Source organism: Acipenser ruthenus, chromosome 1 (assembly GCF_902713425.1).
Source record: "Acipenser ruthenus chromosome 1, fAciRut3.2 maternal haplotype, whole genome shotgun sequence".
Taxonomy (NCBI): Eukaryota; Metazoa; Chordata; class Actinopteri; order Acipenseriformes; family Acipenseridae; genus Acipenser; species Acipenser ruthenus.
In genome coordinates, this window is record NC_081189.1 from 6692889 (window position 1) to 6717096 (window position 24208).

The 24208-nt window shown below is 37.6% G+C and overlaps 1 protein-coding gene across 8 annotated transcripts in view; it reads right to left on the bottom strand.

Annotated features, from left to right (window-relative positions):
• Positions 1–24208, bottom strand: part of LOC131697412 (uncharacterized protein KIAA0825-like) — a 108135-nt gene that overhangs the window by 68791 nt on the left and 15136 nt on the right. For all 8 annotated transcript variants that reach the window (XR_009307256.1, XM_058986135.1, XM_058986089.1 and 5 more), the window contains exons 5-13: positions 22778–23444; positions 16844–17014; positions 14155–14243; positions 13284–13511; positions 9399–9664; positions 5839–5989; positions 3609–3799; positions 2764–2946; positions 925–1044 (exon numbers count right to left, since the gene is read on the bottom strand). Coding sequence is in view for 7 of the 8 variants with exons in the window: in XM_058986135.1 (XP_058842118.1) it covers positions 925–1044; positions 2764–2946; positions 3609–3799; positions 5839–5989; positions 9399–9664; positions 13284–13511; positions 14155–14243; positions 16844–17014; positions 22778–23444 (2066 nt within the window). In the remaining variant the exon portion in view is untranslated. The remainder of the gene's footprint in view (positions 1–924; positions 1045–2763; positions 2947–3608; positions 3800–5838; positions 5990–9398; positions 9665–13283; positions 13512–14154; positions 14244–16843; positions 17015–22777; positions 23445–24208) is intronic.

Here is a 24208-nt window from a genome sequence, read left to right on the forward strand (position 1 = left end):
TTAAAGTCAGCTCAGGAAAGGAATTACATCTAATCTTGACTAGCTAAAAGCAAATTAGCATTTGGTAAACTGCCAAATACATAAGAGATACAGCACAACCTCACTTATCTCTTTTGTAGAACCATGCACATTTTTGTTCTACGAGGCAAGGATTGTATTTTTTTTATGAATGAATGAATTTGGGTCCTAATCTGTTTTTAGCTGCTTTTAGCTCATGGGCCAAAAAATAACAGCAGCAATAAAAAATACTGTGCATCCTGCTGTTTGAATTAAGAACATTATGTTTTAACCTGACAGATCATTCTCAAATTTCACAACACTGCAAGTCTAGAAGGAAGTCATGTGAACAATTTATATTACATCACATCTATGCACCACAATGTCTTTTTTACTGTGGCACATGCGTAACTTGACAAACCCTTATTTACATACAGTACAGTACAGTACACTAGAGCTGATTTATTTAAGTTAATCAAACAAGTGCAGTACGTATAAATTCAATTATATGTATGCTCCAATACTGGTCATTTTTCTAAATCGAAAAAAAAAAGATGTGCACACACACATACAATAACATAGATTTACTCCAATTTAGTCATCAAATTACCCAGATTTGGCCCTATCCATATGACACTTTATTACAGTACTTGTATGTATTATGTATATTTAATTAATCAATCAATACTTTATTTATATAGTGCCTTTCACACACAAAGTATATCAAAGTGCTGTACAGGACATTTTCAATATTAATTCTGCATGTATTTATATGTATCAGTATTGGAAGTATGCTCCACGTCTGCAATAGTCTTCAGTATTGGTACAAACAACACAAAATGCACAGTGTATAAAAGTTCTTGCATTCTTACTGAGCCCAGCTAAAGCACACCTGAACGGAAGCAATTTAACAAGGGAAATACTTACCCGAGAGATTCTTGAGAGAACAAAGATGACTTAATGAAACGCAGCCACTGTAAGAGATGGTAGCTAGAGTTTTCTGAAGTCGATAGAGAGGAAAGGTCACCCGGACCCTTCTGAAATGTCCTAAATAAGCAACACAAAGAAAACGTTCAGCTGCTTTTTCAAGTCATCAATAACCTCAGATAAATGAATCTGAACTTAAAATTAAATGCAACATTTTAACAGACAGACCCTTTTATTAATATGTAAAGGTTTGGTATATCTATCCATGGCCCCAAATTCCTCTGAATTCTGTTTGTAAGTCTTCCTTTATATTGACTAAGTTGTCCAAATCCTTAACCACATGTTGCAACAGCAAAAGTAAAACAGCAAAAAAGATAAAAATTGATCAAATCATAACGCCATGCCCAGACTGGACTAGATTGTGAATTTGACTTAATTTGCATAAAGTAGCCTGGACATGAATTAGGACTTTCAGCTATAACTGGAATCAACCCTTGAGTGTTAGTGCTCGCTTAAGTACGCTTTCTCAATATGAGCAACCATTACCTAGCCATGCTTAAATGATAACTATTACTCAAGTGTTGTTTCTGAATCTGGACGCATCACTGGGAGTGTTACGTTGTATTTTGTTTTGCTCCCACTGGGTGCAAAGAGACGACTGGCTTTGTGGTGGGATCAAAACACACCTCCTGTAACCCCAACCGAGATAAAAGCTGAATAGCTCTGTGCAGACCCCAACTATTTTATTTTTAACAATTACATTTTTTGTAATTTTAGTAAAACCATGGTCAAGTGGCTACTATGTAATTAGTGCTTCTGACTGTTGGTGCTTTACCCCTACTCTCCTTTAAGAATTCAATTGATACCTGTTAAGCCATTTGTGTATCTTAATCACAACTGAGAAACATGTTAATAGTAAAACTGAATTATGGGTTTGTTCTGCGAAACAACTAAATTGGCTTTTAAATAGGCCAAGCCTTAATCAAGCCTTTTGATTAACAAGCAGAATGTACTAACCAGATCGCAACATTTATTTATTTTATTTATTTATTTTATTTATATAGCGCCTTTCATACTATGGTATCTCAAAGCACTTTACAGACAGTATGTATCATGATAAAAAACAAGACAGAACAGTATAACCACACAATTAACAAAATACAATGATATTAATAATAACAATAAATAGCAAATATCTAGATAGGACAAAAATAAAATCAATAAAAATAACAAATAAAATACAAAGTTAGCAGATAAAAATACATAACAGAAACTTTATATCTAGATCAGGTTAAAAAAGCTGATCTATAAAAATGAGTCTTTACATGACTGAACATGTTAACAGCGACTAATCTTTATTAAAGCTATAATGAAAAGTATTTTATGCTGGACACACTTTATTACAATCGTTCTGAGTGACTGTATTTACATTAATAAAGAGGTGTCGCTTCTCCTTTGAAATGAAAAAGTAAGACAATTGAAAAGCCAATTTATTTGTTTCATAGAAAACCCCTCGTAAATTAAATCAATTTTACTATTAAACACATTTCTCAGGCTTAACAGGAATCAATTGAATTTTTAAAGGAGAGTAGAAAAGTCGGCAGAAAACACAGAAAATCAGAAGCCCTCTTTATAATAAAGAGATAACTTGAGGGTGTATCGAAGTATACAAGGAGAGAACAGGAGACATTTTTGTTAATAGTTCTTGACTAACACTTAATTGACTTAACAGGCTCATGATTTCACCTGATTTGATTCCAGGAAATGGAAGGTTTTTTTAGGTTTATTTACAAATTACAAATGAAAATGTTCATCTGTACACATCTGTAAAACACTTACTCAAAGAGACTGTGCAGGGGTGAAGTTACAATGGCCAGCGCAGTAAGCAGGTGATTGCAGTGGCTGTGAATAGAAAAGATCCAGGGACAGATATCTCTACTTGGATGAAGCAGCTCCTCTCTTGTACTACAGAGTGACCAGATCAGGTTCTCAGTGCACAGCAGTATGGCTGTAATATCAGTCCTGTTGAGGTAAAATAATACTGTGGAGGTAGACCAACAGAACACAAACCTCCCTTTTTATTAGTATAAGGAAGACATGCCATTATAGATAGCTAAAGGGGAATTCAAAACTAGGGTATTATTCTACAGTTATTAAAGGAATTGAAATATGATGATGAATACAACATATGGTCTATATCAGTTGAATTGCCAGACAGTATTAAACAATTTTTTCACGCTGTATCTAAAAATGATTAAGATGTCACTGCTTAGCAAACTTTAAAAAGGAAAAAGTCTAGTTTTTAAAATGAAATGTTAAGTCTGGGACTGTGTTATTAAATACACTAATACACTACAACTGGAGTAATAGATTAGTAGAAGAGGGGGAAACTACCCTGAACTTTTGCTCTCAATATAGACAGTTAAGCATGATAAAGTAAAAATTACTTAAAATCAATAAATGAAACATTACAATTGTTTTCCACATATTAAAAAACATCACAGGCAATAAATACAGTTGCCCTGCCTTGCATACTGTAATTTCCTGCAAGTATAGAAAAGCTAAGTAAATGCACAGTAATGTATAGCAAAAGCAAAACAGCTCACAATTGCTATGCAATTTTTAAAAAGGGAGCCAGTACAAGTATTGCAACTTAATAACTGAAGTAACAGCAGCCACAGTACCTGATCTGTAAGGTCCTCCTATACGTCGGGCGTGCCTGTGAGTACCTCTGCACTAACATTTCCAAAGTTTGGCTCAGCACCTGTGCTAGGATCTCCTGGGCAAGGCTGGGAGGAAGCACACTCCAGAGATCATGCCGCAGAGCTGAGAGGTAATAGTGCCACATCTGGATGGAAAACGAGCACCTCTCCCCCTGGCAAAACCATGCATGCGTTAGACAACAACAGATTCCCAGAACAAAAAAGTCTGGTTCCTGGAAATCTAATTAGTTCAGGCTGTAAGGAAATAGCTGGAGAGTTTATGTGGGTGACCAAGGAAAAGTATTGACAAGATGTAGAACATCTTTAATGGCCAAGGGACATGATCTATTTGCATTGCAAAACCAAAAAGACATCCACACAGTAATTTATCAGACTGATGACCAGCACAAAAGCCTCGCAAAACTATTATTTTTTTAATTAGTATTTGCTAGAGACATGACCAAAATGTAATGAAATCAGATAATTAATGCTTATATGACAGCTTGCAAATGGATATATGCACTTCAGAGCTACTTGAACGGATACACTTTCTAAAACTACATTAGCCAAAGAAAAGCATCAGGTGCTACCTGATTTCCTGTAGTCAAGCTTTCCTGTGCCAGTTTTTTTTTTTTTTTTTTCAAGCTTTGGCTTCCAAATGTAACCGAGAGCAGACAGCTTTCTGTTTTACGGGCTTATCAATGTGTGTACAGACTTTAATTAACGTCAAAATTTAAATTAAATGCCTTTTCTTCTAGGGGTAAAAAGAAAAAAGTTGTGTTTTTTCAAGCAGAAAAATACAGTGTATAGGTCATCCATAAAGTTGAACTCCCTTAAAAATGACTTGCTTAAATAAATTTAAAAAAACACACGCACTTTGTTTTATTCCTGTGTTGACGGATAGTAACTGTTCACCCACTGCTCTTGTGCCATTTAATAAAGTTTTTGTTTTCGCTACTCCTTTATTCCAGTGCCATGTACTGCATTACAATATTAATCATCCAAAACAGAATATTCACAGTATAGGAAATATAAAAGAGAAGCAAAAATGTAATGTAATCAAGACGTTTCCACAACGAAGTTGAGGCATTTCTACAGGAATATCAAGTGTTATGCTGTACGAACTTTTTTTTTTACTACTTCTATATCAATCAAAAAAAGTATTTGTTCAAATCATAGAGAAATAAGTGGTACTGAAGTAACTGATATGACAAACCAAACAGCTCCATAACATCTGTCTTCGAACAACATTTTTAAGAAATGACTGGATGTGGCACTATCTTTAATGTACTGAAACCTCATTCTGCTCAACACATGCTGCTCCCTTTAGAGTTGTCAACAGCCCTCCAGTGCTGCATTTACACAATGGTGTCGGACTTGGACATTGAGGCTGTCACCACTGTAGTTGTAATTTTGACGACATCTGTTAATATTTTCAAAAATATGTAAACAGAAGAAATTCCAAGATTATCAAGAAATTGTTGGCATGGTAAAATGCTAACAAAATGTCAATGTCTTTCACTGCTACGTCTCAAGGGTAATTGTGACTTTCTGTCTGAAGGAATGATATACAGTTTCAGCCACTCATACTCAATAAAGGTTTACACAACTGTACAAGCCTGCAGTAAAACAAAAGCAGTTTCCATCAGCATCGCTTGTAAGGTTGCCACTTTTAAAAGTGAAAACACCACCCTTTTTTTAATTTACTTTGAATTTTATCTAATTTCTTTCAATTACCAGAAACACTAGCCTGCCCCAGGACAAACTTGGTACATGAGCATATACATTAGGTAACATTGAAATTAAACATTTTTATTTCCCAATAATCACTTCATTTAACTTCACAAACCCTTCTCCGTTCTAGCCATTTTATTAGCCCTTCACAATTAAACATCTGCTACCACATACAAAAGGCTTAAAAAAAAAAACAACCTTAAGACATAAACAGCTGGCTTGTATTATACAAGATGATGTCTACGGCTGGATCTCAATTACAAAGGATTATAAATATGATCCAATACAAATATAATAAACGTTTTTCATTGTTAATACAATTGCAACCTCTTCCGGCAACTATGCCAACATTTTTTTAAAATATAATTTTTTTAATATAATTTTAATTGTAATCCCCTGTTTCTAATTAGATAGCACAGATAGACAGTATAAAAACACATTTGTGAAAAAAGGAGGGATAGTGAGCTTAACCTCGCACCTCATAAAAAACCTTGGGGTCATCCCAGTGGTGGCTCTCGGGATCCTGCAGGATGCTCGTAGTGCAGACTGTGACGCAGTAGCTGGTAACTTGATCCTGGAGGGCGCTGATCAATTCCTGGTACCTCTGGACTGATAGAGGGAAGAGGGGCCTGTGCGGGAGATCAAAGAGCCAGAGAGATTTAAAGCCTGGTTGGTAGGAGGTAATAATCCCCGGCGCTACAAATGGTTCTGATTATTAGCTATCAATCATTCATTTCCTCCATGTGCTTGTGTTAGCGCTCACAGTCACTTAAAAAAAAGTCTGCTCCCCCAACTCTTGGCTCTTTGAAAACCTACATGTGTTTTTCAACAAATCACTTATACAGATATTAATATTTTTTATAACCCAAATATTGGATTGTAGTGTTTTTGGCACAGCACTGACAATTTCACTGGACTGAAACGTAAACTTGTCAGCTATCGATTCCATAGCTTTCTAAGCGCAATCTCAACCAACCCCCTTCCTTGATTTAAATCTCAATCAAGTTGTGTATTTCCTTTCTTTTTTTTTCTTTCTTGGAAGGATCCCAAGATATGGGTTTGAAATAAATTATTATAAATTACATGAGTAGAAAAGTTGAAAGCCAGTGCAGTCTTGTAGTTGCTCCCCATTGAGCAATGTATTAAAAGAGGGAAAGCAGGAGGTGGGGTGTGCTAAATAATACACAATTACTCCCATAAGTCAAGATGCCAAACGCTTTTTATTGCCACAACAGTAATCTAAGGCTGTGTTCACACTGGGTCCGTTTAGAGGGTTTGGTCTGCACTCGATACGGTTCGGTACGTTTGATGTGAAGCATGAACAACAAAGTCCGCTTGGGAAACGAACCATACCGAGTCCACCTAAAGAGGTGGTCTGGTCTGTTTGGCAAACACACTGAGTCTGGTTCACTTGCTAAACGTCAATGTGAACAACTGCTGGACCTTTTGCACATAGGAAACTAACTATAAGGTAACCTGAGTAGAAAGCAAACATTTTGCGGTTTGGTTCATATTGTGAGGAAACAAGTAGAGCAAAAAACTAAAAATGTCTCAGGGAACTACATTAGAGTTACCAGACATCCCAGGAAAACTGGGATTGTCACAGGTTTTCAGCCTTCGTTTTTTGTCCCTGAGGAAACAGTAAAATTGTTAATCGTCCCTGTTTTGCAATTGTAATTTTTTTTTTTTTTACGTACAAATGTATCAGCGTGCTTAGCAAGTTAATAGCAGAGTAATGTATTAGGTTGTGTGTTAGCGCCATTCAAAAATAAAATAAACTATTGTGTGGATTATTTGTTTAATCATTCTGATTATGTGTATACCATATTTTTAAATGGCAATAGATGATCTATTTTTTTAAATCTGGCTTTTTGTACATTTAACATGTTTTGATTAGATGACAATATAAAGAAAATAATGAGTTGTTACGATCTGCAATACATTTACCCAATGTTTAATTTTTAAACTATTATTATGTTATTTTATATACTGTTATTTTTTGTAAACAGCGTCAGAGTTGCCACGGCTAAATAAATGCAATGAATTGAAGAAAAAAAAACATCCCCGGTTTTCTCTGTGGAAATCTGGTAATCCTAAACTACATGGACAGTGTGAGAAACTGAAGCTCTGGTAGAAAATCTGATCACCAAAACCTAAGCCGAATTGGACAAAACTCACAAAAATATTAAAATATATTCACTTTTCTCTAATGCCATGCAGAATTGTGTAAACTGCATTCTCCTACTGTAGGCATTCAAGAAATGCATTCATTAAATTAGCTCCCCCAGTGCTTTCTTCTACAGCAACGTGTAAGAATTTAATACACGATATTGTGGTGAACCTCGGTTCCTGCAGGCAGGGGCTTCTCACAGGGGGAGGTTGGATGCGAACCTGGGACCTCCCGCTTTGAAGCATAGCACCGATATCGCTGTACAAAAGAGCCGGGCTCCCTTGCAGGAGCAATCGGGATTGTCTTCCTGTTTAGATTGTGCCACCTATCAGCCCTGACCCCTACACCCGTGCACGCTGCAATATATTAAAAACCAGAGGAAGACATCAATAGCTGTCATCTTTCAATATACCTTGTAGGATATTGTAAACATCCTGTTCACACACCAGATAAAAGAACCAAGGGCACTTGAAAAATGCATTGTTAACACAAATGACCTAGGTCCTGAAAAAAATGAAAACTTTAGCTGGCATCCAAACGAACTTGGTCCCTTTGCTCTCAGATAAGTGTGAACAGCAAGCACATTGATACATTGTTTCAAACTAAACAAACCAGACCGAGTCTGTTTGAAATGGACCCACTGTGAATGCAGCCTTAGATTTAATCAACAAACACCCCAAGTCTGGGGCACAATCAGATGGTGCCTTGCTAAAGTCACACACTCGGTAGCTACCTTGAGTAGACCCTGAGACCCGAAGTCTAACCAAGACCATACCGTATTCTCCTTCCTATTCTCCTACACTGCAGTATGGAAATCATGCTATGTATACTAAAAATAACAACAGCCAAAAGAGCAGCTAACGGTACTTAATTTTGACTTTCCTTCAGTTAATATTTAGGTCATTCCCACAAAGATCACCTAACAACAACTCTAAGCTGATAAACATCAGCAGACCTCGACAATTAATGCAGGATGGTGATCCATGACCTCTCCAATTTGAGGGAGTTCCATGCTGACACAATTGTGCCCGCCCCCCACCACACACATTTTGTAGATATTTAACCCTTTACACCTAACTTGATGATTTTTGACCCCAGCTAGTAGAAACAGCAATGGCATTTAATAAACTTTTGACAGACCTGTAACTACTACCCAATACAGTTTTAAATAGACCTAGATGCCATAGTATGCAATAAAATTATTTACAAATATGTAAATGTTCAAGAGAAAAAAACATTACATAGGACGTCCTAAATTAAGGTAAAGCAATCAAGAATTAGTGCCAATTGGTATTTGTGGAACCAGTTAACGGTTTACTGATATTTGCAATACACATATAAACCATAATAAATTACACTGGAGCGTGGAGTGATTTTAAATGCCCTACACATAAATAGAAAGGACTACTAAGCATGTTCAGATACAGCTCTATCTAAGAACTGTACATACTGCATTCTGCAAAGTAGAGGAAGAATACCTGTAGATCTGGGAGCCCTACAATTTTTGGCACTAACCTTGATCAGTAAAGCAACAGACATAAGGGATGAATCAGCAAGTTGCTTGCACGAAACAAGTGTCTGCAAAGATACTAACTGCCAGAAAAAAGATTGACAAACCCATGGAAAAGTCTTTGAAGGCAGCGTTTAATCACTTTCCAAAAGCTTTCTTTCAACACCTTAGAAGCTGCTGCTGCACTGCACACTTCATTTAGGGGTTGTGTAATACTCCTCCTCCTCCTTTTCACCCCACATCTCCATAAACGGTATTGTAGGTCAAGGGGGATTACAAATCTGGCTCAGGAGCTACTTGCTCTTTAGCATTTGCACCCATTTCACTCATGTGGAGTGATTCACTTGAACAGACTCACTTGCAGCTAGCACCCTTCAGCCTGGCCTCATACTGGGTCAAACGCTGGAGGACATGGATGGCAGTGGAGAGCAGGGTGTGCAGGTTTTGAATAGGCGATTTCAAGGGAACCTCCTTACTCCTCTCCTCCAGCCTTGTAAGAACAGCTGCTGTTACTTTGCTGCAGACCTCCACAAAGTTTTCTATAATTTCCTGCAGAAAGTCCTTTCTGCACGCCAGGGCAAGTGGAAGCAACATGTCGAGTTCTTCCATGATGTCAGCGCAGAACTGGAGGTGGGGGGGGGGGAGAAAAATAAATGTGGCATTAAGTTATTCCAAAAGACCCGACAACAAAAAGTGTAATTTATACAAGTCTGTGTCACACTGGAAAGAGCCTTGAGGTCAATCTTTCTGATTATTAAATACCTTGACAGTCAAATTACTGTTTTAGATAAAATGGCAAAACTACACTTGAACATAACTGTAATAATGGTTCTTTAAAAAAAAGAGCCATATGGTTTTGTTGATTTGGTTAATGTTGCCTGCGCATTTGGGAACGTTTTATGTAGGTTTGGATAAATCTAATACAAAGGTTTAATCCCAATTTGTGTAACTGAAGCAAATGCATCTTAAAACAAATAGCTGTGATTTCAGCTGCGTACCAGCGAATACTAGACCTTACAGTTAGCTAGGAGAGGCTGAGAACAATTAGGCTCAGACCAGTCTGTCTCCACCTTGGTTCAGAAACAGGAAGTGCATTTGGTTTCAAGAACATTTTACAGCCATCCCTACTGGAAGCGATAAAAAATGAGTTATGCTGACCAATACTTGGTGGCGAAAATTGTGTATCTGAGCAGGTGTCTGAGCTCAACATTTCTGAATTCAGAACTGGTGCCAAGAACTGATATATGCACTGTGCCTCCTTTAGTTTTTTTTGGATAAAACTGTTTTTATATTAGTTTTTTTTATTATATTATTATATAGTTTCTCTTTCTATCTAGTGTGTATAGGTACTGCCAGAAGACATTGGGTCAAAAATGACTTAAGAGTCCTTGTTTTCCCTAGAATATGAACTATACAGGTATAGTACAGGCACTGAAACCACCAAAAAACTTCCCAATTGAATTGCCTCAGCAAGACAATGCTGTTAAGCTACCTTCTCTATTTTAGAACTGTACAACAATGGGCTAGGACCAGCTTAACCCTATACACACAGGCCACTACAGACATCAGACAGCCATTGCATTTAGTCACTAAGATCTTGCGGTGGGTTTGATCCTAACAACTTCCCTGTAATTGAGTTAAAAACAGTAACCAAATACCCAACACAAGCACATCCTGAAGATCAACTATAGGAATGCAGCTGCCACTATGGGTTTCACAGCTTATAGCTTTTTTTGCTCCTTTAATAAAAAAGCTATTTTCACCATATGTGGGTGTTGCTAAAGCTACAACAGATCAAGGTATGTCAAATGTTAATAAATACATACTGTTCTTAATGATATATTTATATGTCATTATAACTGAGTTACGATGCATATGATCTGGACACAAAGAAAAAAAACACCTGAAATGACTAAAGAAAAGTTACTGAACTTAATCCTTTTAAAACACTTTTTATGTGCAGTGCCCAGAGGATTCTGAAGCAGGCGCCAAAAAGGGGGCTGATAGATGGCGTACCTTAGGAATGAAATTTCTATTTTTATAACATTACAGTAAAATATTTGACAAAAGGTTTTAATCATTTCTTGCTAAAATAATGGTTCATAACATTTGAGTACATTTTTTATTACCTCGCTGTGACACAGCTGTTAGGCAATCGAGTTACAGCATTAGTATTAAGAAATAACTTATAGTATATAATGTTATAAACACATTAATCGGATCTATGCCCAGCTATAAAGTTTTATTGGAAAAATATCAAATTACAAAGAACTAAAAATAAACCTTTGCACGCATTTTTTTTGCATGCTATTTTTTTCCCCTTAAAATACATGTAATGTATAGGTCTAAATGATTTTGTGAGCATATGCTGTAGAACAAAACAAGTACAAAACTTTTTTTTTTTTTAAATCTATGTATCTGCATCATCATGAATCATTCTGCTTATCATCACACAGTGTTGGTGAAACATGAAATGAAGTACAGATGTCTACCAGTGCTGCCTGCTGGGTTTCCATAGGACTACATTGACAGTAGTACCTGTATCCTCTAAGGAATGATCTGTGGATCCCAGCAGTTATCTGGTCCACATTCTGTAACACAACTGTACTTTTTCCAAGAGGCATAGTAGAAATACCACAGGAAATGACTAGAATCATAACAAATGAGTTATAACATATGAAATGCTTCAATATACAGCATGTTGTGGGCTATCACAGAAAGTACACTAACTAGCTTTAGCTGTTCATATATTTTGGTTCAAGTGTTTTGGGGATTATTATAGACCCCCTATTAGCCACACTGTTACAGGACATGATGGCTGTAGAAATGCAAGTTTTGGTTGCTTTATTGCTGTCTGTCTCTTGGTGCAATGTGCCATGTGTCCTGAAGAAACAAAGACATCTCTGGAAATGTCCTTTTGATCTAATGCCAAATGATGCCCTTTTGTTCTATGAAGGCTGCAGCCTCCGAATAGAAGCCCTTGTGCTGTTCTTCAAAGTACTCTCAAAATCTAAATACATTTAAATAAATACGTTCATAACCCTGGGGATGAAAGTATCTTGTTTTATAGGGAGGACCTACAGATAACATACTGATAACCATTAGAATTCAAAATTCAGTCACTGGTTTGCAATAAAAGCTATCTTTCTAAGGTATGCAATACAAAACACCATTTATGAAAACTGGTATGGTACATAAAGAACAAGGAAGTCTAAGATAATCAATGAGGATATAAACACAGGGATCGCTGTCTTATTTACATGTATTATATTCTAATGCTTTCACATGTATGTCCATGCACTGCAACAGTAGATAATGGATCATTTCAAAAGAAACTTCAAACAGCAGTAGCTCTATGAAAGAATAATATTGAACTATTTGTATCCAACACTATTCCATCATTCAAGTTTACACTTTATTAATATAATGTAATACTGGCAAATTCATTGTGTAAAATGTATGTACAGTACTTCCCCCACTTCTTTAGGATGCCCACAGGTAATTAGGAAAAGTTATCTATTACAGTATGTGGCTATCTGTTGAATATGTTTTCAACAGACAGAGGAAGAATGCCTTTATCGGAATAGGCCAAGCCTTATTAGAATTTGTGTTGAAACACTACAACCTGCGAGACACCTATTTGTTTTATATCTAATAAGAATAATTATATATTCAATGTAATAGTAATCAATGACAGCACTAAAGATGCTGATATAAGTCTAATTGCAGTTAAGTGATTGTTTGATTTTTTCAGTGTACCGAGTTCAATAACAAACTTAGTGAAAGTCTACTTTGGAGATTTGCAATTTTGTTTTTCAACTTCAGAATTCACCATTACATGGCAATGTCTAGAAATTGGAATAATGTCAGGTTGCACAATTTCTCCACTGACTTTTACCATGGCAATGGAAGTAATTATTAGGGCTTCAAAATGGGTAGTGGGAGGAGAGCGCTTGGCTTCTGGAACGCGACTCTCACCAATTAGAGCATACATGGATGACATGACAATCATGACTACAACAGTATCCTGCACTAATCGGTTATTGGGCAAACTAATCAAGACTTTTGACTTAGAGTGCTATTTCTTACATTCACTATAGACAGATCGCTACAGGGAGACAGGTTCATGTTAAACTCAAGGTATTCTATTCTATTTTGAGATTTTTTAAACCCACACAAAAACCTACAAAAAGGTAGACTGTAATATCAAGGGCTGTGTTAAACGGTGTTTTCCAATACTTGCCTTGGCAATTCTCTGTGGTGGTTCTTCTGTCCTGCTTGGCAAGCAGATCTGATCGTCCTGCTGCAGACTGCAAAGATCCATGACCCTCGAGGAGTCTGATGAGTGGAAGTTCTCCTCCTGCTGTAACCTCTTCACACAGATGTCTTCCAGCACCACCTTGACACAGTGGGCTACAGCAGGAGCAAGGTCTTTGAAAGCACACCTCCAATCAAACTCCAAAACAGCAGGCTGGAAAGAGAGAGAAAAAATAAAAAGCAATGTCAAGTTTGTTAGTTATTTTGAAAAAGATCCTGGTGACAAAACTTTGGAGGCATTATGTCCCTCCAATAACTCAACCAGATCTGCTAGTTAACATTTTTAACAAATTGATGGATATGGTTTTACAAAGAGCATTCAGTCATTCTTACTTGTATAAAACAAGAGGTCATCTAAAACTTGAAATCAAAAGATATAAATATGAGAAACTATATCAAATACAGGAAAGTCAAGTTGACAAATGTTTAGTTTAGTGCCTCGTCCTGTGTTCACGCAAAAAGTATGTCCCAAAGAGATTTAACGCACAAATTCTAGATTGCGGTTGACAAAGAGAAGGAGATGTGATACCTTTTATTGGACTAACTAAACAATAATTAAGATTATGGTTGAAACAGAACTCAAAATAGCAACATGTAATACCACATTATCTATCTATGGTAAATCATTATTTATTGTATTGCAACCTATTGCTTCCTAATTGTAAACAGTTAACGAAAAGCCTCTTTTTCTTTGAGAAACTTCTAAACAAAAACAAAAAACTAAAACCTAATTTTCAATAAATAATTTGAAAGAAGACGACAAAAAGAATACTCTTGGTAGAAAAGCTACTACTGACCTCTGTGACCTGTAGTAGCTGTTCAGCAGTTTGCTTACTGGTCTCAGCTGGGGTCATATCAGTGTCCTCACATGTTTTCTTCAACATTCCTATATAGATAAACAGCATTCTTTAAATAAAGCAAGTGCTGTTTAAAGTCATACACAAAATTGTGTCTTATATTATAAATATGATTTGCTCAATAATGTTTTTTATAGGTTTTCTTGAATGGATGTGTGAATGAGAGCAAACACCATAAAAGAAACATAGTGCCAGCAGTTTTGAAACAAATGCACATTATGGAATATAGTAAATGATAACTGAACTCCAGTCAATCTATATTAACCCTCATTATATAAGATGGTGTAATTAATCCACTCCATCCCTGGCAGTGCCATTGTTCGATATGGATTGTTGTGTCATCCCAGTGGGTGAGGAGAGTGAAGAGAAGAAGCGAGCATGTGAGGAAGGAGAGTGAAGAGAAGGAGCGAGCACGGGAGGAAGGAGAGTGAAGAGAAGGAGCGAGCACGAGAGGAAGGAGAGTGAAGAGAGGGAGCGAGCACGGGAGGAAGGGGAGTGAAGAGAAGGAGCAAGCACGGGAGGAAGGAGAGTGAAGAGAAGGAGCGAGCATGTGAGGAAGGAGAGTGAAGAGAAGGAGCGAGCACGGGAGGAAGGAGAGTGAAGAGAAGGAGCGAGCACGGGAGGAAGGAGAGTGAAGAGAAGGAGCGAGCATGTGAGGAAGGAGAGTGAAGAGAAGGAGCGAGCACGGAAGGAAGGAGAGTGAAGAGAAGGAGCGAGCACGGGAGGAAGGAGAGTGAAGAGAAGGAGCGAGCACGGGAGGAAGGAGAGTGAAGAGAAGGAGCGAGCACGGGAGGAAGGAGAGTGAAGAGAAGGAGCGAGCACGGGAGGGAGTGAAGAGAAGGTGCGAGCACGGGAGGAAGGAAAGTGAAGAGAAGGAGCGAGCACGGGAGGAAGGAGAGTGAAGAGAAGGAGCGAGCACGGAAGGAAGTACAGTGAAGAGAAGGAGCGAGAACGGGAGGAAGGAGAGTGAAGAGAAGGAGCGAGCACGGGAGGAAATACAGTGAAGAGAAGGAGCGAGCACGGGAGGAAGTACAGTGAAGAGAAGGAGCGAGCACGGGAGGAAGTACAGTGAAGAGAAGGAGCGAGCACAGGAGGAAGTACAGTGAAGAGAAGGCATTACAAATCTGCCAGTAAAGGATGAGTGGAGAGGGCAAGAGGGAATATAAGGAGACACAAGGGATTGGAGATAAGAAGGGGCAGTATGATGAATAGAGTGATAGGCAAGAGCAAGGGTCTTAAATTGGATGCAAGCAGAGATAGGTAGCCAGCGGAGAGTGTGAAGCAGTAACGGTAACAACATCAGAGCTATGTACAGTATTAAAAATACTGCAATATGTAAAGTACAATTGCCCCAGATAAAAGTACTGAAGTCCATTTTTGTGAGCATATTTTATTCTATGTCATCTATCTTCCACAAGCAATAGCTTGGTTCAGATTGGTTATACAGGTCCTGTACTTGAATGGTTGTATTGTGTAGTGACACTGCAAGCCAGGGGCTCCTGTCTTGAATCCAAGCTAAGCCAATCTTTTGCAGTGTGACCCAAGGCAGAAAAAAAACAACAACTCTGTGATTGCTTTACTTTTTGACCTTTAAGCACATCTGATGAGTTTCTAGTAATTAAGTACATTTGATTGCCCAAATTAATGACTTGAATAACTGCCCTTTAAAAGATGTTTACTTCTCTGTAAATCATCCATTTCTGCATGTCTTGGTTTTACTGTAACCTTTACATAAATGACTACATGTACTGACAGCTTTAATTTTAACTTCTGCAGTCCATCAGGAATACTGTAATATAAAAGCGGTCCGTACCTGAGTTGCTTAACAAATTAGTTTACTGCTAGGCATATTGCTTTTTTAGCAAGTATGTCAGTTTCCATATTGTTTTTAGACCTTGGGTGTTTTTACATCAAGCCTTCCTAAGGTGCTGGGGAAGGATGTATGGCTGCTTGAATACAGGGATGTTGTGTGCGTGTACTGTATTCATGTACTTTATACATGCCTTACAGAAAACATATAACAATGCAACAGGGATACTATTATAATACAGAACCATTATATTGCCTTAGTACAGATACATGTATTGCTATTGCAGAGCCACTGCATGCAATTGGAGATATGATAGGGTGCAGGACCAAGCTGTTCCGGACAGGAATTTAAAGGGATGCTGTATACCATTTTAATCTTCAGTATATTTAATTTCTTCCCTGTTTAATATATTATTATGTCTGCTCTTTGTCATTCTCTATTGTTTCAGCTTAGATTGATATTTACCAGGCTTACTAACTAATGGCCTTTCTCAACCTCCTTTGGGTCTGCTTCTGAAATGACTCAGAAAAGCAGAATTTCTGGTATTCACTGTTAATGCATGGGGGCTGAAGGTGAAATAAAAAACCACAGCAACTCTCTGTAGTACTGCTTTGCTTGGATGAGTAAAGTAGGTACAGTACAGTACTTCACAGCCTACATTGTGAGTTTATTGGTTCAGTGACTACTACATGGTATCACACTACAATTAACCAGGAGTTTATTAGGGGTATTAAAATAAACTTTACAATATAATTAGTATATTACAACTTGCCATGAAGTATTTGGAAAAAAACAAAAAAACAAAGGACAATAAAATACCTTGTATGCTGCTGGCAGCCTCCCCTCCACAGTTCAAAAAGGAAACTTCAGTAGCAAGTTCCAATATTCTTTCCTCCATGCACAAAAGGGATTTCATGAGTTGGGCAAGACACCTCAACTGATGTGAGGTCAGGCAGAAATTCCTCCCTTTTTTAGGCCTTTCCTGCAGAGCTGTGTAAAATAATAATAATAATAATAATAATAATAATAATAATAATAATAATAATAATAATAATAATAATAATATGAATATGAATATGAATATGAATAAATAAAATGTAAGTAAATCTGCCTCACCTTTCTGGATACATTTGTTGGTACAGTAATTTTGCAACGTTTAAAGAGTGCCTAAGTTCCTGGTACCCCTCTTCCCACATTCATGTTTTCTATGCTGATCTACTCTGTCAGAACAGGAATATGCCCTGTACATACTGCAGCACAGTTATAAGGAAAAACTTGACCCCACAGTAGTACTGATGAGTACTTCTGTATTTTCAAAGCTCAGTAACCAACCATATAAATACTCCCCCAATACTGTCCATGCAGTTAAAATGAATGTATAAGGCATAAGTGGCCAGTGGAAAAAAGACATCCAGATTTTTGTATTCCGAATGGAACTATAATCCCAACCTCACTATCATTATGAAATGCATGCTGACAGCGTATGTAGAAACTGCATTTCCACACAGGTGAGTGTAACTATTATAACGAACAGTGTACATCAATAGTACAGTGCAGGTCATCCTAAGAAAGTAACTTTTAAAACTAAATGGATACAAGCAAATTACAGAAAAAAATGATAATAATTAAGATCCGCTAACCAAACAAATCACTAATCTGAAGAAGGTCTGGTCCCAAGTGGTATAGATTAGCTGTCCAAAGCATTTATCCTTCATAGCTGATTTGGGTTTTTTAATTTTTTTATTTACTATTTTTTAACCTTTTTATTCTGATCTCATCTGATGTCAGACGATTAAAAGGAAGGGTTTGATCATAAAAAATAAAAAAAAACTATGGGTGTTAGTATGTGATGCTAATTTCCACTAACCTGGCTAACCCCAAACCCCCTAAAAACAGGGCCATGATGTTCCTGAAAATGTGACGCTACAGTATGTAAAAATGGATCTGTGTACACTACCTCATTTGAACAGTATTGGGTCACAATACATACAACATTCAACTACTGCTTATACATTATGTACCACATACTATTACCTCAGTCTGCACTAAGAAACAGAAAAAACAATAAAATGTTGAGGAATGTTTGGAGCTGCCTCCATACTATCATAAAAACAGATCTTTCAGGGCTGGTATTCCTGAAAAGCTTTCTTACCCTTTGAATTCATGACACGACCTTGAGCCTACTGCAATAGTTTGTTGCCAGTAACTCTCACTTACTTTATGACATGTAACCTTCGAATTAAATGGTTTTCTGTCAACGTTATATGAGCTTTTCCTTTTAAATAGAAAGACAGTAATATATGTCCTAAGGTGGAATAAAATAACAGTTATCACATTATACGATAATCAATTGCAGGATAACGTCGGCTAATTATGCCATAAGCTAGAAAAGAAAATTGCCAGAATAAACTAATCAAAATCAACCAATCCAATAAAGACAAGGTTAATCCCATAAAATCAAGTGCTCAACCCATCACACAAACCATTTTAATCCACTAAAAATCAAAATGCCCCATTTTAAACTGAACAGAAGAAAAGCACCACCATGTTCACTGTTATGTTAAATACATGGAAAAGAAACAACTCCAAGGAATAAACAAGTTCTTTTATAATTTAAATATCCATGACTACTCCAATACAAGACATTTCCAATAGAAGGCTTACAGTGGAATAACTTCTTACAGTATGACTAGGGCCCTACCAAATTCACAGCCGTGGAAAACGCGCCACGGACCGTGAAATCTGGCCTGCCCTGTTAAATCTGTTTTTTTTGTACTTTTACCCTATAGTAAAATCCAAAGCAGTTATATGTAAATATATATATGTTATATGCAGTTACAGGTTCCTGATGCGATTGTTAGCTTGTTTAAGTTTTAAAAAAGGCTCATCATGAATAAGCCAGGATTTATTGATTGACACATGACAACAGCCAATAACTGGGCTCTACTCACTGATTAGTGGACACGTACTGTCAGGCAAGTCAAATTAGACATACATTTTAAAATGAGTGTCCAAAATGAATCAAAAAGTGCTACAATCATTACTGCAGCGGATCATGTAAAATAATTTGGAAGCCAAATGTATACCAAGTAGTACTATGAGCATAGAAATACATTAAAAAAAAAAACACAGCAGGACAAAAACATAAATAAAATAAATGTCAGTAATTTCAGAGACTTCACGTTTATATTTTTTAGTCTCTGGATATATTGTCCAGCTACGGACCTGTCTGTCTGTAAATTCCAACAAACTCTGTGGATGCAGAGAGAGCTGTGTCTATATACAGACAGGTATTTACACCGCAGAGACAGGGAATGAAGAAAAGCAGCATTTCAGAATAGTTTTTGAGTTACTGTTGCATACAATGACTACTTTGTAGTCACATCCCTTTGTTGAATTCAGGGCTTTAAATGTAAATGTAAATACTTTACACCACCGTGGAATTTAATATTTAAATAGTTGAAATCGTGAAATTTAAGAATTTTAAATGACCGTGAAATTTACAAAAATGTACCGTGAATTTGGTAGGGCCCTAAGTGACGACAATATGTGACGTATGTACAGAATAGTCGCTTACCCCGTTTGGTTTCAATTCTGTCCACAGTAAATAGTTGCGGGTGAAATAATTTTATTTTATTGCATACCCTTATAGTATTTGATTCTAACAAAAACGACAGCAAACAACATTGCGTTTCCTTAAGGTCAGCCTTGTGTTTTTGGTAAGTGAATATGGAAAGTGCAGATTTCCTGCACTGATTTCAAAGACAGCATTGGGGTTACAAAGCAGGTTTGCAACTAACCTACAAGACTTTCTAGAGCAACGAGATTTTGAATTATATTTACCTCCCACACAATAATTTTCCAACAAGAGCAACAACCATATACGTTTACCCAACATCGTACCCAGACAATTTGACTGATAAGGGCATCTCTGATTAAACACTGAGGAAATAAATAAACTGTGTTTAAAGATCACAAATTTGGAGGACAATTGCATTTATTCATGAATTAAATGACTCACTGATTGGATTCCAGACTGCATTATATTTATTACTTTCACATCTCTTAAATGACAAGCTTCGGAGCGAAGGCAGTCAGCACGATGCATTTCCCCAATAGAAGCAAGTACAAAAAAATAAGGTCACCATTGCATGTTAACTCTAAAGCACTGTTACTGTATAAACTTATAGTGGGGCCAAATAATTCCAGATTGCACTGAATTTAATCATACCTCAACTGTGGCTATCTAGCAAATGTGAGTGGACCCTTACAAGGCGTGTGTATGTTTACAAGGCAAACATTGTTAGTAGCATACCCTTGTTGGTGAGTATGATAGAAAGGGGAAAAAAAGAAGAGGAAATCCCTTAACAGTTGTTATTGATTCCAGCGTTTACGGGATGGTAGTTTAGTGCCGTATACAAAGTAAAACAGATGCAGGCAGCAAGCAAAAAGGTAAACAATTGCTGTGTGGCTGGCTGCCAGATCCCTCGTCTGATATATTAAACTGGGAGTGAAGTGCATTTCCCCTTTGGTTTGCACTTATTGCCACTTCATTTCCTCTGTGCTCTTTCTCTCCAGCACAGAGGCTGTCGTCTGGCTATTTCCCGTCCTTCTCTGACCCCTGAGGCCTAGTGCTACCTAACAGAGCCATTAGCGGGGGGAATTGCATGTGTCTGACATGGCCTGAAACCAATTATTAGATATTTTCTTCTGAATGATGCCCAACTCTGCAGGGAATGAGCAATCATGAAATAATTTACCTCCTGATTTAATTTTTTCCTGCACAAATTAGTTGTGGGCTTCACCAGGGCTGTACACAGCTGCCTGCGACACATTTTCTGTCTTATCAAGATTACACTTGAAACGACTAAAAGGAGGAGGGGAGGGGTAGGGTACGAGCTGAAATGAATAGGTTGGTGATTCTAGTTCTAAAAATCCCACTGACAAGTATATCAGATATACTGATCCCCCTGTATCTTCCACTGATTGGAAATGACAGGAAAATAAAGGGCTGTCAATGTTGCCGGGAACACAAATCACAAAGATGCAAACCTTATTCCACGGGGTATTTTAATAATCTAATAATTAGAAAATTAGAATCAAAAGGTTGTGAGAACTGTTACTAATGTTTGCTACAGTAGTTATCAAGGTATACATTTTTTTATTTTTTTTGCTTTGAGCTCCCTCTTCCTTTCTGACTGCCCTGGCACATTGGCAATCATGGAAGACTGCTCAGTGAGATGATGCCATTATTAAATCCTCTTTGAGCGTAAAGCTTAAACCTTTGTTATACATCAGTCCTCTGCTCTCCGGTGCTCCAGGTTTAGGCAGCAGCAGGGGACTTGCACTTGAGATGAAAAAGCAGCAAGTTTTGATATCTCGATCAAGCTGCCCGGAGGGTTGTCGCACTCCTACCGATCTAGTGGTGTGGAGGGATTATCCTAAATTATTTTACCAGGACAGACCAATAAAGATGCAATGTCTAGTTCCCAGTGGGATCCTGCTTATACCCACTGTTACAGCTGGGTGGGACTGAGGTGCATGGAGGTTAAGCAATCTGGCCCAATGACTAATGATTTCATATTTTTTTTAGTCCTCAACTGCAAACGCCTGATCATGAAACTACGACACAGTAGAAATATCACTGAGCTTGTACAATATTATCTAATTTTTGGGGTACTAATAAAATCTAATAAATATGCATATATCACCCTCATTCTACTTTCAATGCAATGATTGCAGAGACATTTCTGTGTTTATTTCAGGCTTCTCCCTTGAAGTCATTAAATTACCTGCTCAGGGTCAAAATGGAAACAAAGGAAGACAGGACTCATTATGTCCCCAACCTGGACCTCCTTGCCACTTTCCGTCAGACTAGCTGAGTATGTTATACTTTTTAAGTCATGCCTGAAAGCACATTAATCATTCCAGATTGCAAAAGACACTATATAATATATGCTGGTTTTTTTTTCTTTTGGTAAAGGACCTCACATCAGGCTTGGAAAAATCCCAGCTCTTCCTCCACAGACACCAGGGTTAACCCCTCTTAGACAGCCACGGCTATATATGAAAGCTGTTTAATGGTTCAGTGGTTTGACAGTATCAGAAGCCAGTGAACAAATTCCCCCAGGAAGCATCTCTGGAACTCTTTGTCTCTGAAGCATGCTTCCAAAAAATTACCATTTAATTTGAGTGTGAAGGAAGCGGGTAAAGAAAACTACCTCATTTTAACAATGGAAAAACTGAATGGAGGTTATCATGTGAGATTTACAGCACTTGAGAGTTTATGAGTTTTGGCAGATACTTAGTAGGCACAGTCGGAAAATGTCCTCACACTGTCACACAAAACAGCCATGAAACCACAATTCAACAGTTTCCTTTGCCACACAATAAATGTACTGAAGCAGAACAGGTAAACAACTAAAATGTGACCACCCACTAATAAAGACGCACTTCTTTATGCCAAAATCAGTCACAGAGAATATGTTAAATTGCGGTCTTAGCTTGAATCCACATCACAAAACAACCACAATGAGTTATGGTGCATACTGTTAATTATAGTCTATATTCTATCCAAAAAAGCTGATTTACATGATCTCAACCTTAGTGGGTTGATTTGAACTAAGCAACTATTATATGCTATGAATATTAAACATACATCTAAACTCATGTAGCCTTATTTACTTGTAAATGTTGTGTGTGCCCTACATGTACTACAAGAGTATAACAATAAACAGTAAACAGCAAACTAACCCATAGCGTGCACTGCTCCTTTCTGCTTGCTTTTGTCCATTTTAGTGGCGTGCATTACATTTTCTTTAAACTGCAGGTCACAAATCTTCTCGATCAGAGTGGACAACTCGTCAGTAATGTTGGAGAGGTATGTTTCGTTAAGAAACTTTAGGGTCATTGAAGGCTCCATAATCCCGTTGAGCATTTGCAGATCTTCCTTGATCATGGAGCAGATAGAAGGGATGCCTCTCTGGTGGGCTTGGACCAGTTTGTCGAAATTGGTTTCTCCAGGGCTGGAGAGCACCGAGTTCTGCAGGAGATCCTGCACTGCTTTGCTCTGGATGCTCTGGTACTTTGACAGGACCTCTGACTCCGGGTAGAGGAATAGAAGCTGCTGGAGACACTGTGTCTTGAAGGCCACCCTGTGATGGAGCTGGTGACCCACCTCCTGGCTGCATTGCAGTTTGTCCACCAGGAATCGCCTGAGGTGTAGCCGCACGTCATCCCACACTGACTGGACATCAATGGAGAAGTCATCCCCGACAGCGTGTAGGGAGGTTCTGGAGGTCAGCTGGAAGGACGATCCGCTCGGAGGAGATGGGAAGGAGACACCACACTGAGAGGAGATGTCAAGCAGGAGCAGCAGCAACGTTTCCTCCTGACCTTGCTCCGTCTTCAGGAAATGTTGCTGTCAAAATTCAATATGAAAAGACTGAACAAAAGAAATATAAACTATGGTTTCTATGTTTACACTACACTTAACATGTACAACTATTTATTGACATAAGTAATATCTGTAAGTACTACAAAGGTATGGATGAAATGTTGGTGCTGTTTGCTGGTTCCTAATCACTTCCTGGGTTATACCTACAATTCATAATTTCACAGTTGCCCATAATACCTTGCGCTCAGTGGGTTTCCTGTAACTACTATACTAGGACCAAAAAGCTATAATCAAATATAGAATCTGACTTAAATTAGTTGTGTAATATTTTTGCTCTACAAAAATTAGGTAGGGATGATGCTCGGGAAATAGTTATGCCATTATTTAAAAAACAAACCCAGTGAGGATCTTGTATGTTCAGATAACACCAAGGTAAGGTTTAAAACACTTGTCTCTCCTGTGATAGTACAGAACAGGCACGACCAGCTTATCTGTAACTTAGTATTTAAAAGATTTGTATACAATATCCTGAACAATGTAAGAAAAAAAGGAGAGCAATAAAAGGGGGATCAGTGATAATATTAAAGAAGCTAATAAGCTTGGTTATAATTTAATGAGTCTGTTTAATTAGTAATTGTCCTTAGGCTGGTTTGCCCAGGTATGGAAAACTGGCAGACATATTCAGTCACCTCAACCAACTAAATGTATCACTGCAAGGCCATGGAGGCAACATTTTTTAGCACAATGACAAAATCACAGCTTTTAAAAAAAAGAAAAGCTGAAACTAT